General features: G+C 43.4%; 1 protein-coding gene across 1 annotated transcript in view; it reads right to left on the bottom strand.

Moving 5' to 3' along the window:
- The window catches only part of LOC308304331 (neurobeachin-like), a gene marked incomplete at both ends in the record, with an annotated part of 237,983 nt that overhangs the window by 73,272 nt on the left and 146,604 nt on the right, over nt 1–18,107 (bottom strand). Inside the window, 4 exon segments of the mRNA XM_080748915.1 lie at nt 4,077–4,169; nt 5,045–5,142; nt 5,586–5,648; nt 6,223–6,302. Coding sequence (XP_080605041.1) covers nt 4,077–4,169; nt 5,045–5,142; nt 5,586–5,648; nt 6,223–6,302 — 334 coding nt within the window.

The following is an 18,107-nucleotide window of genomic DNA, read 5'->3' as shown; positions in this document are numbered from 1 at the left end:
GTCTTTAAGATTTATATCTGATAAAGGTTTTGGACAGTTTTCGGTTTACACCCGACAGTGTGAATATATATTGGTTGGATAATGCATCTGAGGATGCTAGGTTTAGGCACACCAGACAGTTCAATAATAACATGCTAGCGTTATTAGCTTCTACTGAGCAGATAATGTGCATTATATTTTATTTTGCAACGCAATCTACTTTCAAGACAGTGAAATTCATTTCACACTTCAATAGGCATTATGTTTTCAGCTTAATGGCAGCCAAGGCGTTTTGGTGGAACATTATCCATTATCAGTGTATCACACACACACACACACACACACACACACACACACACACACACACACACACACACACACACACACACACACACACACACACACACACACACACACACACACACACACACACACACACACACACACGTACGTACGTTTGTATTTCTATAAAAGATTTTAGGCAATTTTATGAATGCCATTTTTGACTTTTAACCCTAACCAAAAATAGCTCATAGCGCGTTGCGTTGCATTGTGAGCTTGTAGATCGTCTATTTTTGGTATGTGATAAATGCCGCAACTAAGCATAAATCAGGCCGAACTCCAATCCTAACCCCCTAAAAACACCTTTCCTAATTAAAAGTTTGACACACTTTTCTCAAGTTCTTCTATACTTGTGGCCCTCACAAGTACGATAGTAATAGAAGTGCACACACACACAAACGTGCGCGCACAAGCATGCACGCACGCCCTCACACACAAACAAACAAATGCGCTGTGAGATGTTTATCTCAGTGCGTTTTATTTAACGATCCTCTGGCAGTGTTTAAATTGGCTGGGCTGAACATCTGATATTGATGTTTGGATAATATTTATGGCTGGGATCAGATATTCTGTATACTGCACAGCACATACTGAAAGGATACTTTACATGAAACACGGTGCCTATATAGTAAGCTGGACTGCAATTATGCGTTTCAGACTCCAAAGTCCAAACTAAGCACCCGCTCACCCCATACACCAAATTGAACTATATCATTAAGCTGATACAGTTCTTCGTGATAGAGATACTCAATACATAACTTAATAATAATAGTCTTCATTTTCCCCTCAGGGATATTCGTCTTCACAGTCTTCAACAGAAAAACACACAACCATATCGTCACTGTCAGGCAGAAACCTTGTATCTCCAAGTTTCAAATTTGAACATATAAGTAAAGCCCTGCTTCATCACACAAGACTGACATAAGTAAAGCCCTGCTTCATCACACAAGACTGACGAACAAAACGAGTGAAAATAGATGATCTACAAGCACCACAGCACCTTGCGATGCGAAGCATTGTGTGCTTGTAGATCAGCTATTTTCACTATTTTAAATGATTTTTAAAATGATAAACATAAAACCAACAGTTTTGGACATACAAGGTTTCCACCCGACAACAACGTAGCACATGACAGCATAACTGATCCAAAAGGCCGCGACACGACTGGTCTTCCACCAGCCAAAATTCTCGCACGTCTCCCCACTTCTCCGCTCCCTCCACTGGCTCCCGGTTGTGGCCTGCACTGAATACAAAACACTGATGCTGGCCTTCATAGCAGCCAAAGGTATGGCACCTCCATACCGCCAAAGCCTGATCAACCCCTACACCCCCACCCGTTCACTCAGATCAGCTAACACAGGAATGCTGACAGAACCCTCGCTAAAAACCCCAGGACAAAAATCCACTCGTCCTAGGCAATTTGCCCTCTTGGCCCCCAAACTGTGGAATAAACTCCCTGTCGCACTTGGAACAACAGACTCACTCCCTAGCTTCCGCCGTGGCCTGAAAAATCACCTCTTCAGACTCCACCTAAGCCCATAGCACTTACCGTAGCACTCGCCCACCCCCCAATGACCATACATGGAAGCTAGATAGCATTTTTTAGGTTTTATATAAGGCTTTTTACTGATTAGGTGCTCGCTCTACCTACGTTATATCTAGATTGATATTTATATGCATTTGATGTTTTGATGTTGATGTATTGATGTTTTACCTTGTTGATTGTATTGATGTATTACTTGCTTATTGTATTGATGTATTTATTACCTTGCTTATCGTAAATCGATCTGGATTAAGAGCGTCTGCTAAATGCCAAATACCATCATGCTTGCTATATTGCTATATTAACTCATTTAGTGCCCATGAAATTAACGGATTATAAAGTCCACGATGCCAGTCTCAGGTTGGCATCACCCCCGTTATCTTATTTTGAAGGCCAGAAGTCCACAGCGCAAACACTTCCGGTCTGACGTCATCGCGTCCTGCGCCGGAACCGATCGTTGTCCACGTGGAGTTGTGTAATGGCGGACCGGGAGCTTTTATACATGTGTAACATAAGCGAGCATCTGCCTCCATCCTAGCTTCTAAAGTGTAGTTTTGAGATAATGGACATTAAAGATGAGATCCCCCGTCCACCTCAATGTTATGGATGGGACTATTTTGTGCTCGTGGAGCCGTGATGATGCGAAATCAGCGACGGATTTCGTCTCCGGACCTCCGGCCATTGTTCTCGGTAATGTATCCGTCGTTACAGTAATATATTACTTTTCACGAGTATACTCGGGATTGGCACCATGTGATACTCGAGTATTTTTCACGAGTCTTCTCGGGATTGGCACTATATGAGTTAACTACTTTTGCAGGGAACCCCCCCCCTCCCCCCTTCCAAGCACCTCTGGGTGTCTCCCAAGGACCCCCACTTTGTGAACCTCCGGCCTATAGATGGTATAAGCAGGAGAGTCAGGAGCAGTGCTCAGGTGCAGCGTCATGCAGCGCTGTCGTTAGCTCAGAGCTGCATGGTGTCACATGGTGGCACATAATAAATCCCCCAGCATGCACTGCTGCTGCCGCTCCTGTGTGACCAAGGTTCCTCCTCCCTGCTGGGAGCGCAGTCTGTCAGAATGATTATTCCACCTAGACAGGATCACATTACCTCCACGCAGGGCATGGAGGTAATGCCAGTGTGCGCACGTGCACACACACACACACACACACACACACACACACACACACACACACACACACACACACACACATGCAGTGTGCATGCAGACACGTGCGCACACACACCTCTACAAGCATAAAACTCAGCAGTCAGTGGCACAGAGCGTTCTGGTTGCTCGAGGACTGCACTGCTGTTTTTCACTTTTTACTGCAGTGCATCCCCCCCTCTCTCTCTCTCCCTCTCTCTCCCCCCCCTCTCTCTCTCTCTCCCTCTCTCTCCCCCCCCCCTCTCTCTCTCTCCCTCTCTCTCTCTGCCCTGACCTGAATGTTAGGACTTTCCACCAGCACAATGTCCCAATGGGTCTTCCGTCTATTAGCTTATATACCGTACACACACACACACACACACACACACACACACACACACACACACACACACACACACACACACCTGACCTCTATAGGGAAATTACAGGTTCCATCTATCTCAAGTAGTGGTCCTGAACTAGAGCCCTGGGGAACCCCAGTACCACGAAATAGTTTTCTTTCTTTTATTTCTTTTATTTTATATATATTGTGTGTCCATCCAGTGATTAAGGTAGCTAGTTATCCAAATTAAACCTGGCGTGTATGCTATTAGATCTTGTAGGTCTGTTATTTTTAGAAATACAGTAGCAAGTAGCAAAAAGTGAAAATTATTAGAAAATGTTTCCCAAAATGAGTTCTGTTTCGATTTTCTAATTATCATTAAGCGGATATTTTAAAACCTAGCAGTAGTCTATGTTCTCAGGACACGATTTCCACTCTGGCAATAAAACTGTATTATATGCTACCAACTAAGGTCAATATTCATTAGTTGAAGGGCGCAGAAGAATGAAGCCTATCACGCAATTAAGAAGTGCACACTTATAGAGACTTGATATCAACAGCTAAAGATTGCATAGTGAAGTCGTGCATTGTCAATTTCAAACATTCATCTCTGAAAGCACTAATAATGAGGATACGAGTCGGTCCATCCGCTTATGATGCCTGTGTCCTTGCAGTGACGGCTGCAATTTGCTAATCGTTTGCAGAGATGAAAGGCTGCTTACTTGTGTCCGAGATGTTTGAGGAAGTAGCCCAGGACCTTGAGAGCTTGGACACGGATACTCTCACTCTTGGAGGCCAGCAGTTTGCAGATCACCCTACAGCCAGGACACAAACACACACAAACACAATTATACAACTGGTAGTTCCGACAAAGCAATCTGATTGGTTGAAATAGCTCTCTACCCGTGTGAATAACGAGCACTACCACACGGGTCTAATCAAACAAAGATATCAGCTGCGCTGGTCGCAAAAGAGCTGAAGCGATCCCCGCTGTGGCGCATCCCCACACAGTTTCCATGTGAAGTTAAGGGACATAGTAGCTAAATGTGGCATTAAAACATTACCATTTTTTTAAGGGCAACAGTTGTATAATCGCAATATTACACGAGGGGGCGTGGGTTAACGTGATTATTGTACCGCCTGCTTTGGGCTCGTGCCCGTAGGCAGTGCAGAAGGCAGCGCAGAAGTAAATAAAACTTTAGAATGGAACGTGTGTATGTGTCAGTGTTGATTTAATCGACTAAAGGCGTGTCCATACTTAAATAAAAAAACTAAGCTATATGGACAATTTTGTCAACAAATAAAAACTAGGGTAAAATGTTAGGGAGGGACTAGTGGAGATTGGAGAAGTGATTTAGTAGAACTAAAAGTAATTTTATGTTTGGTTGCGCTCGGGTGTTGTGCTTTGAAAATAGCAGATCTAAACTTGTAGATCTGCTATTTTCAGCATGCAACCCAGTGTAAAATCAGGCATTACGAGTCACGACACCATCGAGGCCCGCCAAAATACAGTTTAGTCGAGTAAAATCGTATGATATTTAGTCAACTAAAACTAGACTAACACTAACACATTTTAGATGACTAAAATCTGACTAAAACTAAATGGAATGTTATTCAAAAGACACTGGTGTGTGTGTGTGTGTGTGCGTGCGTGCGTGTGTATGAGGGGTGGCGTGTTTCCGTTACTGACCTTATTCCGTTTCTCTGGTCAAACGCAGGGATCATGGAAGCCGGGTGTTCAGACATGAGAGCCACCAACAACTGGAGCACATCGTGAATGTTCTCGTCCTGCCGAGGTACGGTGAGAGATGAAAGCATGGGTGAGTAAGGGGTGTGTTTTGTAGCTACCTCATGCATAGTCAGCAGGTAATGTTAGCGTGTTTTGTAGCTACCTCATGCATAGTCAGCAGGTAATGTTAGCATGTTTTGTAGCTACCTCATGCATGGTCAGTAGTAGGTACTGTTAGCATGTTTTGTAACCTCATACATAGTCAGTGGGTAGTAGGTACTGTTAGCAAGTTTTGTACCTCATACAAAGTCATTAGATAATGTTAGCATGTTTTGTAGCTCATGCATAGTCAGTAGGTAACGTTAGCACGTTTTGTACCTCATACATAGTCAGCAGGTAACGTTAGCACGTTTTGTAGCTACCTCATACATAGTCAGTAGGTAATGTTAGCATGTTTTGTACCTCATGCATAGTCATTAGATAACGTTAGCATGTTCTGTACCTCATGCATGGTCAGCAGGTAGTTGAGGATGCTCTGCAGCTCATCTTCCTTCACGCCGCGGTCCTGCAACAACACCGCACAGAAGAGAGAAGCCATATCTCATCAGAGGACAGTGATTTTTACATCTCATTAACCTGAGACAACTTCATTAAATCTCTACCTGGCCTCATGCATTCTAACAAGAGAGCACTGGGGCGTGCACGCATCCTACACACACACACACACACACACACACACACACACACACACACACACACACACACGTGCATGTGTGCGCGCATACACACACGTGCATGTGTGCGCGCATACACACACACACACACACACACACACACACACACACACACACACACACACACACACACACACACACACACACACACACACACACACACACACACACACACACACACACACACACACACACACACACAAAGCTTGTGTGCTGCTGATCCATAATGCAAATCTCCATACGCAGCGCTTCACATTAAGCTAGCATTCCCAGGAGATGTGGAGACAGAGACAGACACAACCACACAATGGGGGAGGAGGTGAGGGGGAGGGGAGGGGAGGGGAGGGTGGTATAATTAAGACATTATGTAGACTAGACAACCAAGAGAAGAGGAGTGTAGCCTACCTTTAAGATGAGTTGTTTTAGGAAGAGCAACATGAAGGCTCTGAGAGAGATGATCTCCTTTTGGGACGGCCGGGGTCCATCTGCAAACACACACAAACACACACACACACACACACACACACACAAATATGTCAACATCACATTGATAAAAGTCCATGTTAATGGCGATTAGCGACTGTCAGGTCAACAGAGCTTCTAAATAAGGCACAAACTTGTGTTGCTGCTTTCACACTCACTCACATAGCTCTGTGCCGCCTCTCTGTGGCCTTCACAGGCGTGACAGGACATGAGTGTGACATGAGGCGTGACTGACTGACTGACTCAGTGATTCAGTGACTCACTCATGGACATGAGCTGTCCGTTTTCATACTAACTGCGACCTGACGGTCGCAAAAACATAACGGGCGGCAGCCCGATGAATGTTCCAACGATCTGTGCTGCAGCCAACCCTGTTTAATGACAGAACAGCATCCTCTCTGCCAAAGTGCATGGAAAGTGCTCTAAAATTCTTACTGTACTCATGTATTAAAGCAAAATAAAACCTCACAACTAAAACCAATGTTTATGGCCAAAGTCCTATTATGCGATTTGTGAACACAATATGTAAAATTGATGATGATTTATTCTTCCTGCTGTTCTACATAATGTCAACCAGGTGAAGAAATCACGGAATGAGGCTTTAACCTTTGCTTTTATGAAATATCCGAGACTATTAGTGTTTTATGGAAAATAGCCCAGCTCTCAATGCATTGAGAGCTTGTAGATCGGCTATTTCCACTGCGTAACACGCTTTCATAAAAGACAGACTAACTTATATGGAATCCAAATGAATCCATACTGTACTTGTCATCAACAGTTTAGGATGGTGATTTTTTATAAATGTAATTTTGAAATCTTTGTAACCCTTAACATTAAGCCGCTGTGCTGTGACACATCGGGCAAACTGCAAAAAAAATAAAAAATAAAAAATTGCCTAGAATCCTATCCTATCTGAATCTCGTAACTTGTCATCTTGTTATTGTAACTCTAGAAATCCTTTTAAACCACAAAACAACCATTTCTCTGGTGGTGAGGACCACACAATATCCATTTCTCTAATTCTGATATACTTGGTCCTCATAAGTACAGTAATACAAGTATTGTGCTAGGGTGGGACGATACGCGATCTTATCGTTTACACTCACGATAATCGTATCGTGGAGATACTTGTCTTTTTGTCACTCTCTATTAAATGTATTGTTGCATGCTTGTTCTTTGGCAAATGTTCCACCCCAGGATAATGGATTTTGATTATCGCGATAATATCATAAATCGCGATTTCGTTTGTCACAATAATCGTGATATGAAATCTTCATGTCGTCCCATCTCTATACTGTTGCCTACCCAAAGACACGCTCGCACGCACGCACTCACTCACTCACTCACTCACTCTCTCACTCTCTCACTCTCTCACTCTCTCACTCACACACTCACACACACACACACACACACACACACACACACACACACACACACACACACAAATCCTCAAAAGCACGTCTTGAAGGTCAACACCAGTGTGTTCCTCTCATTAAAAGTGTTCTTCCAATTCCTCCCTTTTCCATAAAACACAGTCAGTATATTTGCTAGCCGTTTTTTTGGCGGAGACTCGTGACAGCTAAAACACTTTTTAGAGGTGTGTTAAATGGCAGTGGCGTACGTGCTGAGACAGTTTATGAAAAGGAGGACGAGCGCCACCGAGGACTGCTGCCATCAGAGATGTTGCCATAGTGATTGAAGTGGCGAAAGTTGGCTGACAGCCAAGATGTTATGATTCGTTGGACTTAAAAAGCAATGGTTCTCAAACTTTTACATGTCAAGGACCCCCAAATTGATGTATTAGCATGAGGACCACCATTTGAAAAGATATGCCAAGGACCCCCAAAAGAGAAGATTTTTATTCTCAACCATTTTAATTTCAAGGACCCCCAGTTTGACATGCATTAGTCTAACAACCCCCATTTAATGGTATTTTTTTTTTTTTTTTTTTTTATCCCACAATTTTGTAACCCATTTCTCACCCAGTGCTAATTGCCTATGTAATCCTGGGCTCTGCTCTCCCTCTGCCGCGCCTGGGGAGACAACATTTAATGGTATTTCTATCACTGATACCCCGATTTATATTGTAAAATCGATGTTAATTTAACTCAGAGAGTGTACAAATGGACCCGTAAAGGTCCATTTGGTTCCATTTGTACACTTGGTTCCATTTGTACACTCTCTGAGTTACATACCCAAAAGGGTCCATTTGGTTCCTAACTATCATTTAGCTGGGGACCCCCTGGAACTCCTTCAAAAGGACTGGCACAGTGGTAAGCTGCCCATCACCTGTTCCAATCCACCGCAGTGCATTCAGCTTTGGCAAGCGTCAACCCTTTTTTGTTTATACTGTTAGACTGCTTATAGGTTCTTGGTCTACCTATGATCCTACTATCTCTATGCATTTAATCTATCTGTCACTAAGGGTTAAGACTGGATTAAGAGTGTCTGCTAAATGCCTAAATTGTAAATTGTCCCGTGTTCGGGAAGAGACGCTGGGCGGGGAAGGTGGTGGTATTTGTCACTACACCTACTCCAGGGTTCCCACACAGCTTTACCAATTAATTTCCAAAACTTTTCCAAAACCTTTCCAGAATATTTAACCCGATTTCCAGGACTACCTGTATATATATCAATAATTCAGCTCAATAACGAGTCGCTTACTCCTATGCGCAATGCCCAAAGACAGGTAGTGTATGCCAGTGGTTTTCAACCTTTTCAGGCCGTGACCCCCGAAATAATCATATTTGAAGAGTTGAGGAATTTTGTATAACACGGTTTTATTGTGAAAATAGCCGATCTACATGCTCACAACGCCTCGCGTTGCGAGGTGTTGTGAGCATGTAGATCTGCTATTTTCACAATTTCTGCCTCGAATATTTGACAATTTGGCCAATGTTTAATTTGTCATTAACAAAAAGTATTAACAAAAGTATTAACAAAATCAATAATAACCAAAGACAATGCATAGCTATTCTTTCCAGGTCCTTCCAGGACCCAAAATTCCAAAACTTTTCCAGTATTGGAAAAATATTTTTCTAATTTCAAAATATTTCCAGGAATTTCATGACCGTGGGAACCCTGCTACTCCTACAGGCTTTGCCGCCACCTGTCAGCGAGGAATGTTGGGCGGGAGGCTCCATGTCCTCCCGGTGGGGGCTCCTCACTGGCAAGTGAGCCAGTAGGATACAACAGTTCAAGTGTGTGGGGAGAAAAAAGTGTAGAGCAATGTTATCGCAGTGTTTTCATCAACGCGAGTGCAACGTGGTTGCACCTGTGGTTCTGTGAGGTCGGGCGGGAAATCAATTACAATTGTAAATTATTTCTGAAGCGTTTCGGTGTTATGCCTTCATCAGAGGCAAGTTTAAAACGCTTCTAAACCCTTATTTTAAGTGCTGCTTCCTTCCACCTCGGTGGATTTCATCTTTATTGAGTTAACCTTATCAGCTGAGCACTCACACCCAAAGGCAAGCAGAGGACGTGCACCTGGTGGCTCCAGTTCCAGATATTTGAGGTTTTCTTTTTAAGAAAAGAAAAAAGGTGGTATATCCAGGGATGGTATGAAACAGTTTTATAGAGAGGGTTGGATTTTCTGGGGGATGGGGGCAGGGGTGTCGCACCAAATTCTGGGCCCGGGGTAAGGATTTACTGCGGGCCCCCCATGAATGTTCTTCATAGCGGGAGGGGGTTTAACCCATTTAGACTGGGAACGCATTATTAAGCATTATTTTGTGCTTTAACTATAGCAGCTATGCGAGCTTGTAGATCTGCTATTTTTGAAAAACCATGACAATTTGTGGAAGTCTTTGATTTTTTTTTTTTTTTTTTTGAAAAGCCTATGTTTCTATGTCAGTGGTGCTCAAACTTTTTTCATGTGAAGGACCCCCAAAATGATATGTATTTGGCCACAGACCCCCATCTCAAAATATCTAGTTCCAGGGACCCCCCAGAAGCAACATTTTTGTTACAATTGTTCGCTTAAAAAATACATAGAATTCAAAGATCTGCACACATTTTCACGACTTTTCAAAAATAGCAGATCTACAAGCTCGCAGCGCGCCGCGCTGTGAGCTTGTATATCTGCTAGTTTTCAATAGCTGTAGTATAAAATAATTCCAGGGCCCTCCACCTTGGGCCCTAGTAACTCAGTCCCACTCCCCCCCCCCCCCCCCCTTGTGACGCCCCTGGATGGGGGGAGGGATCTGCCAGCGACGTAGAGAATCCTCACCTACGCACTAAAGCAGCGGTTTGGCATGACATGTGAGGACGGGAAGCAGTGGTACAAAGCGTGGCGTACCCCGCATGCAGAACAATGACAGCATGTGATCTCCCACTCCCCTAGCAGGGGATCATCATCTACACGGCACAGATTACAAAAGAAGGGCCTTCTAAAACTCTACAGGGCCCCTCTCACCCTGCTAACAGCCTTTCTAATTGCCTCCCTTCGCCACAAAAAATAGATTAAAACGCATTATTAAGAAGAGAACATCCAGGTCCCAGAATTAGCTCATATCCTGAAGCTGTCCGCCTCCGTAACACTCCAAACATACAATAGCACCGCAGGACCCACTTTAGGCAGGTTGAATCATTGTTCAATAGGGCATATTTTTAACACTTGGAGGCACTTTGAGCTATATTTCGTCCATGCCTTGCCCCTTATCGCTTAAAGGAGCTATAGTCAACTTTTTCTTGAAAAAAGGATGCTAAAATACAAATAATGTTTCAAAAATGTTTTATAAAAAAATAAGCTTCATATATGTGTTTCTATTCAAAAATGACCACAAAAAGCGTAAAATAATGATCAAATAATCATTTTGGCCATTGTAGGGCCGACTTTGTTTACATCCCTTATCAATCCATATAGGAATGTAAACAAAGTCAGTCTGACATGGCCAAAATTATTATTTTATCATTATTTTACGCTTTTTGTGGTCATTTTTTAATATAAACACATATATGAAGCTTAATCTTTTTTCTAAAATATTTTCGAAACATTTTTATTTTAGCGTCCGTTTTTCAAGAAAAAGTTTACTATAGCTCCTTTAACTTCTTTGCCATTTTTTTTTACTATTTTGAAAAACATTTTTGAATACTTCCAATAGCCGTTACTTTGACACATTGTGAGCTTGTAGATCAGGTTTTTCAAAATAGTAAAAAATGTCAAAAGAGTTTTAGTTTAAGTCATGGACGGAAATAGAGCCCTTTATGTACTGATGTCGCTGCTAATTTCCCTACAGGTGCTGCAGTTTTATCCATGGTGTCTCTGTGTTGGATTGCAATTTCATTTCAACATTTTAGTTTGGGTTGCATATTAATATATCGTCGTTGTCAGGCAGAAACCTCGTATCTCCAAGTATCAAATTTGTACATTTTTTCGCAAAGTAAAGCCCTGCTTCACCATACAAGGCTGTCGCACAAAAGAAGTGAAAACAGACGATCTACAAGCACACAATGCCTCGCATCGGCTGTTTTCGCTAGTTTAAATCATTTTTAAAATGATAAATACAAAACAAACGGTTTTGGAGATACAAGGTTTCTACCCGACAACGACGATATATATTTCTTTTTTACAGAGAGAGGGATGAGGACAGGGTTGAGTGGAGGAGAGGAGAGAGGGATGAGGACGGGGTTGAGTGGAGGAGAGGAGGATGTGTGGTGGCATTAAGCTGTCCTCTCCACACTCTCCATCACTATGTCAATCCGTGCAGACTTTATTTCATGCATATTCCTGTGTGTGTGTGTGTGTGTGTGTGTGTGTGTGTGTGTGTGTGTGTGTGTGTGTGTGTGTGTGTGTGTGCGCGTGCGTGCGTGCGTGCGTGCGTGCGTGCGTGCGTGCGTGTGTGTACTGTGTACCTAGACATGCAGACAATTTTCCTGGTGAAATGGCTGTTTTATGTAAGATTTTAAGATTTTAGATTTTAAGATTCAGGTTTGTGTTAGGATTAGATATTTAGGGCCCTATTTTTGTACATGCCTTACCCCTTATCGATAAACTTCTTTGCCTTTTATTACAATTTTGAAACATTTTTTAAAAGTTAAAAAAAGCTACAAGCTCACAATGTGAGCTATTTGAAGTATTTTCAAATGTTTTTCAAAATAGTAAAAAAAAGGAAAAGAAGTTTAGGAATAAGGGGTAAGGCATGGCTCATAAGAGGTTAGGTTTAGGGATTGGGGTTGGAGTTATACTTGATTTATACTTAATTGCGCGCAATGCTTTGCGCACCGAAAGTAGCCGATCTACAAGCTCACATTGAGCGTTTAGATTGGCTTTTTGGGGGGGGGGATACGGTCAAGAAAAGCGTACACTGTAAAAATGGCATTCGAAATCGCTGTCCTAAAATGTTGGCGTCCTCACAAATATAGTACTTCTAGTGCGAGAGTGTGTGTGTGTGTGTGTGCGCACGCGCGTACGTGTGTGCGCGTGTATGTGTGCAGACATGCGTGTGATTAAATAAAGGCCATACATGACACTGCAGCAGAGCAGAGTGATGCATCATTCAACGTGTGTCATGATGGTACATGACACCTATGCATGATCACACTGCCTCAGTCATTAATCACATACTGTACGTGTGTGTGTGTGTGTGTGTGTGTGTGTGTGTGTGTGTGTGCGTGCGTGTGTGCGTGCGTGCGTGCGTGCGTGCGTGCGTGCGTGCGTGCGTGCGTGTGCACGAGCGGCGGGCATCTCTAAATGTGTGTGTCATCTACTACTGTATGTATGTATGAAAAGGTGTGTGTTAGTGTCTTGCTTTCATTCTATGGGACATTTGGTCAGCAGCAGTGTTGGATTAGTCTTGTACCGCGCGCCCCCGCCGCCCCATATCTTTTCGGAGCAGGGGTCTCGCCTCTCACGCAAACGGACATGCTTTGAGGAGAGAGATGGGGAATGACATGTGGCAAAGGTCGTCCGGATCGGGAATCGAACCGGCGACACCAGCAGGCATCATAGCCTAGTATGTGGTATGCGCCTTGACCACCAGGCCAGCGGGCGCCCCACAACAGGGTGTTTTAACAAAGAAATGAGGCTGCAGGCATATCAACAGACCTGCATAATAGTAGGTGTGGAGCGACGTGCACGGTGCGCATGACGTCTCTAGATAAGCGACCCCCCAAACATTGAATCACCAATGCACCACTGGTCAGCAGAGGGGATGAGTAACGATCAAACTATAAAATATATTTTATAGTTTATATATTATAAAATAATAATAATTATATAACAATATTAATTTGAGCTGAATCTCCTTCTCCTTCCCTTCTTTGCGAGAGAGGAAAAAAAAAGACATGTTGTTTTTAAACAGCCTGATGAGAAAAGCGGTGTGTGTGTGTGCGTGCGTACGTACGTGCATGTGTGTGTGTGTGTGTGTGTGTGTGTGTGTGTGTGTGTGTGTGTGTGTGTGTGTGTGTGTGTGTGTGTGTGTGTGTGTGTGTGTGTTGGTGTACAACTGTATGGCCTCATTGCTGAGCTTCACACACTATAGAGCCTCTTATACGTTTCCCAGTTTAGCCCTCAAGTTGTCATGGTTGTGAATAAGGTCTCTCCATTCACTGTGTCCCTAAAGCTTTGAATGGAGACATGGGAACTACTGCTAACATTACAGGAACACATCCGTCGTCTGCATTACAGATCTAATGGGCTGTGTGTGTGTCCACACACGGAGAACACCCTTTAGCTGAGGAGCGCCGCGTAGTGGATATCATGTCCATAGCACTCGGATGTGTGAGTTTAGTTACTTTACTTTTAACTTTATGTATTTATTTCCGGGACAGTGCACATCAATGACAATTTCAATCAATAAACATGACATCGTGTAAATATGTGCGTGTTAAGAAAGCAGCTTTTGATCCTCTAAAACAGTGGTTCTCAACCTGTGGGTCGGGACCCCCATGGGGGGTCCCCAAATTATTTTGGGGGGGTCCCCAGATTATTAACTTAATGTGCAACAATGTTTCCTCACTCAACAGTAAACAAACCAACATAAAGTTTAAGTGTATAGAGGGTATCTGCACATTTCTAAAGTAACAATTTAAGGATTTTGTATTACCTCTAAAATGACAAATTAAACCATATTGTCTAATATTCGAGGCAGAAATTGTGAAAATAGCAGATCTACATAGGGATGCTGCTATTTTCACAATAGAACCGTGTTATACGAAGTGTAATGCCTCAACTCTTAATGCTCGTCAGGGTGGGGGTCCTCAGTTCAATTATTTTGTGGGTCACGGCCTGAAAAGGTTGAGAACCACTGCTCTAAAAGCTGAAGCGCCCATGGTGCCAAAACCAGGCCGGGCGTCAGGAACGCTGAAGAAGCGCATTGGGAAAAGGTCAGAGGAGTGCACCAGTCTACCATAGAAAAACAGACAGACAGAGAGGTGCTGCCAGCGTTCTCTGTGGACACAGACCCTTAATGCTACAGATTACAGATTCAAAGCTCTCAATCCCTTCATGCAGGCAAACATAAAGGGAGAGCTCAAATATACCTGCCAGGAGGCATGCCCTAATAATAATAATAACTTCAGTCAACGTTGTCACGTTCATGTGAGTGTATATTTTGGGTGTTAATCTAAAAAGCGATTGGCTAGTTCTGGTCCATATCCTGACGGGGAGCTTATCCCAAAGCCTTGGGGGATGATTATTCTGCCATTAGACGTTTCTTTTAAATTACACGGTTGTCATTGACCAAATTGAAAAAAATATTCAATAATTGAGGTCCTTGGCCTGCTGTCAGCGTGCACAAAGAATATGACACTGATGTGAGAGTAGACGGATGGACACACAGACACACAGAGTGTTATTGTACCAGGCTGGTGACTCACTTTATGTGCAATGCTGTTGTCAATACAGCATGCCGAGATAAAATATTTCCACCATGTAAATATATCTGGCCCATTACCATATGTATGGCATGCACCCAAGCAACCATGACATGACAACCCCCATGAGGGAACCATGGCCTTCAAAAGGCCATTAATACATACATGGCCCGGGTTAATTGCCGCTAATTATAATTTCATTTTTACATGAGGACGGGGGGAACTCTGGCAGTCCGTCCAGCAAGCAGGCAGGGTTGCCAGATTTCGTGAGAGAAATAAGCAACAGGGTCTATGACAGGGTTCCCCAATAGGCGGCCCGCGGGCCTTTTGCGGCCCGCGGGGGGCTACTGTCAGGCCCCCACCAACCCCAGTAATAATGGTGGTATAAGAGCAGCAACAACACTAGTATATCGTCGTTGTCGGGTGGAAACATCGTATCTCCAAATTTGTACGTTCTTTGGCAAAGTAAAGCCCTGCTTCATCACACAAGGCCGTCTCACAAAAGTAGTGAAAACAGCCGATCTACAAGCACACAACGCCTCGCACCGTGCTTGTAGATCGGCTGTTTTCACTAGTTTAAATCATTTTTTAAATGATAAATGCAAAATGAACGGTTTTGGACATACAAGATTTTCACCCGACAACGACGATATCTGAACTGTCGCTGCCTGCAATGTTGTGGCCCTCGGCTTGGTACCCTAGACATAATTCGGCCCTTGGGGAAAACTAATTGGGAATGAAAACAACCACAAAAAAGCGGGACTACAGGCCACACTTTAAACCTGTTATCGGCTATTTGAAAATCGCCGATCTACAAGCTCCCAAACTCTTGTGCATGTATTGTAGATCTGTTATTTTGGAAGTGAAATTGGAAATATTTGGACGATATTTGCAACACATATCTGGTGCATGGCTCCCCTGGTCTGTAGGGGCGAGTCGCTTGTTATAAATGGACATGGCAACGCTGACAGCGAGGCAGACAGCCGCTTCATTGCTATTCCCCCCGACGCTCCCCTCGCGTCGTGTCAATCAAGCCGGGTCTGTTGCCCGGGCAACGCGGGATGCACTGTGATGGGCACAGTTGGAGGAGAGCCTCTGCACAGACAGAGTAGCCGGGTTGATTAATCATTTTAGACCTGGAATTATTTTATACTTTATCTATTGAAAAATAGCAGATATACAAGCACCGAGTGCCGCGCTGTGAGCTTGTAGATATGCTATTTTTGAAAAGTCGGGAAAATGTGTGCAAATCTTTGAATATATGTACTGTGTCTTTAGAGTGAACATTTGTAACTCAAATGTTGCTTCTAGGGGTCCCTGGAACATCATATTTTGAGATCGGGGTCCGCGGCAAAATACATATCATTTTTGGGGGTCCTTGACATGAAAAGGTTTGAGCGCCACTGACATAGAAACATACTGTAGGTTTGTCGAAAAAGATTAGAAGGATTTAGAAGACACTTCGGGTCAAAATATTGAAAGAATTTTGACGATTTAAAAAAAATAGCAGGTCTACAAGTTTGCAGCGCGGCACTCGGTGCCGCGCTGTGAACTTGTATATCTGTTATTTTTCATTAAATAATTCTAGACCTAAATGGGTTAAAGTCAATGGCTGTTAAACACTCTAGAGTGGACCAGGGTTATTCTCAGCTAGCCTGTTTCAATTTCAAGGACCTCCCAGATTGATGGGCTGTGCATTGAGGCCAGAGACCCCCATTTGATAGGATTTTTAATCTCTGGGGCTGCAATCTATTCCGTATCGTCCGCGGCGTTAATTTAACTCTGACAGTGTACAAATGGGTTCCATTTTGTAGACCTGTAATTGTCCTGCAGTGCTGTTCCTGTAATAGACCATTTTGGTTTCTAACTATCAATCACTTATAGCTGGGTACGTCCCCCTCAGGGACCCCTGGAGGGGCCGCGGCCCCCATGTTGAGAAACAGTGGTGTGTAGAGTAGACCATTGGTTCTCAACCTTTCCAGGCCGCGATCCTCCGAGTTTTGACTTGTAGATCGTCTAGTTTCTTTTTGCCTGGTCTTTTTTTTCTCTTCTTTCTTTTTTCTTTGGGGAGGTAATTAAAAAGGTCTTGAAAGTCCTTAAATTGTCACTTCAATGTCATCTGAGGACCGAACAAAAATAATGAGGTCCACTCCTGACCCACAGGTTCAGAACCACTGGTGTAGACCAAGAGTGTTCCCAAACTTTACAGTTTTCAGGCTGTGAAACCCCTCAAATAATCATGTTTGAACTGGTGATAACTAGGCCAGATGTAGGCTTCAGGTTTACTTTAGCCCCCGGAATTTTTTTTGGGGGAACCTGAAAAAGCCAGGTGTTGGACCCCGGCCCTTGGGAGTCCCCAGAGTTACTACAGGGGGGCCGCCAAATCTTTGTGTGATATGAACCCTAACATCCCTATTCTGAGTGGAACATTAGCAGATCTACAAGCTTACAACGCCTCGCACTGTGAGGCGTTGTAAGCTTGTAGATTGGCTATTTTTGGCAAAGAGGTTTGTAGAGGGGAAAGAACTAAGAACTAAGTATTTGATGGTTCAAGTGGTTAAGTGTCTGAAAATACACATTAGTCTACTCCATCATGATGACAGTGCTGTCAAACAAGTCTAAGCTGTCTAAGAAATCTATGAACATAACACAATTTTATCTGCTTCATCTCTCTCTCAGCTAAGGTGTCCTTGGCCTGAAAACGTTGAAGATCCCTGGTTTAGGGACAACATTTCTACCGCTCAGCCAAGAGGTGTGATCCTCGCTTGGCCAGAGGAGATATTGTGTGCGTATATGAGCTTCAGGCAGTACTACTTGTCAACCAGTAGGTGTCCTTCTACCCGACACCAGTGGAAGAGCAGGGATAGCTCCTACTACAAACACTGACTGCAGCTTCTCTTCATGTTATTCATTGTTCACTTATCAACATACTCTACCGTACAGATTGGTTAAGATAACGTTTTATTGATTCCAACAAGCTCCAGACTGTTGCT

Source organism: Nannobrachium achirus (genome assembly GCF_963921795.1).
Source record: "Nannobrachium achirus genome assembly, chromosome: 19".
NCBI classification, from domain to species: domain Eukaryota; kingdom Metazoa; phylum Chordata; class Actinopteri; order Myctophiformes; family Myctophidae; genus Nannobrachium; species Nannobrachium achirus.
Note: the sequence above shows the minus strand (reverse complement) of the source record. Positions and strands in the feature narration are given on the sequence as shown.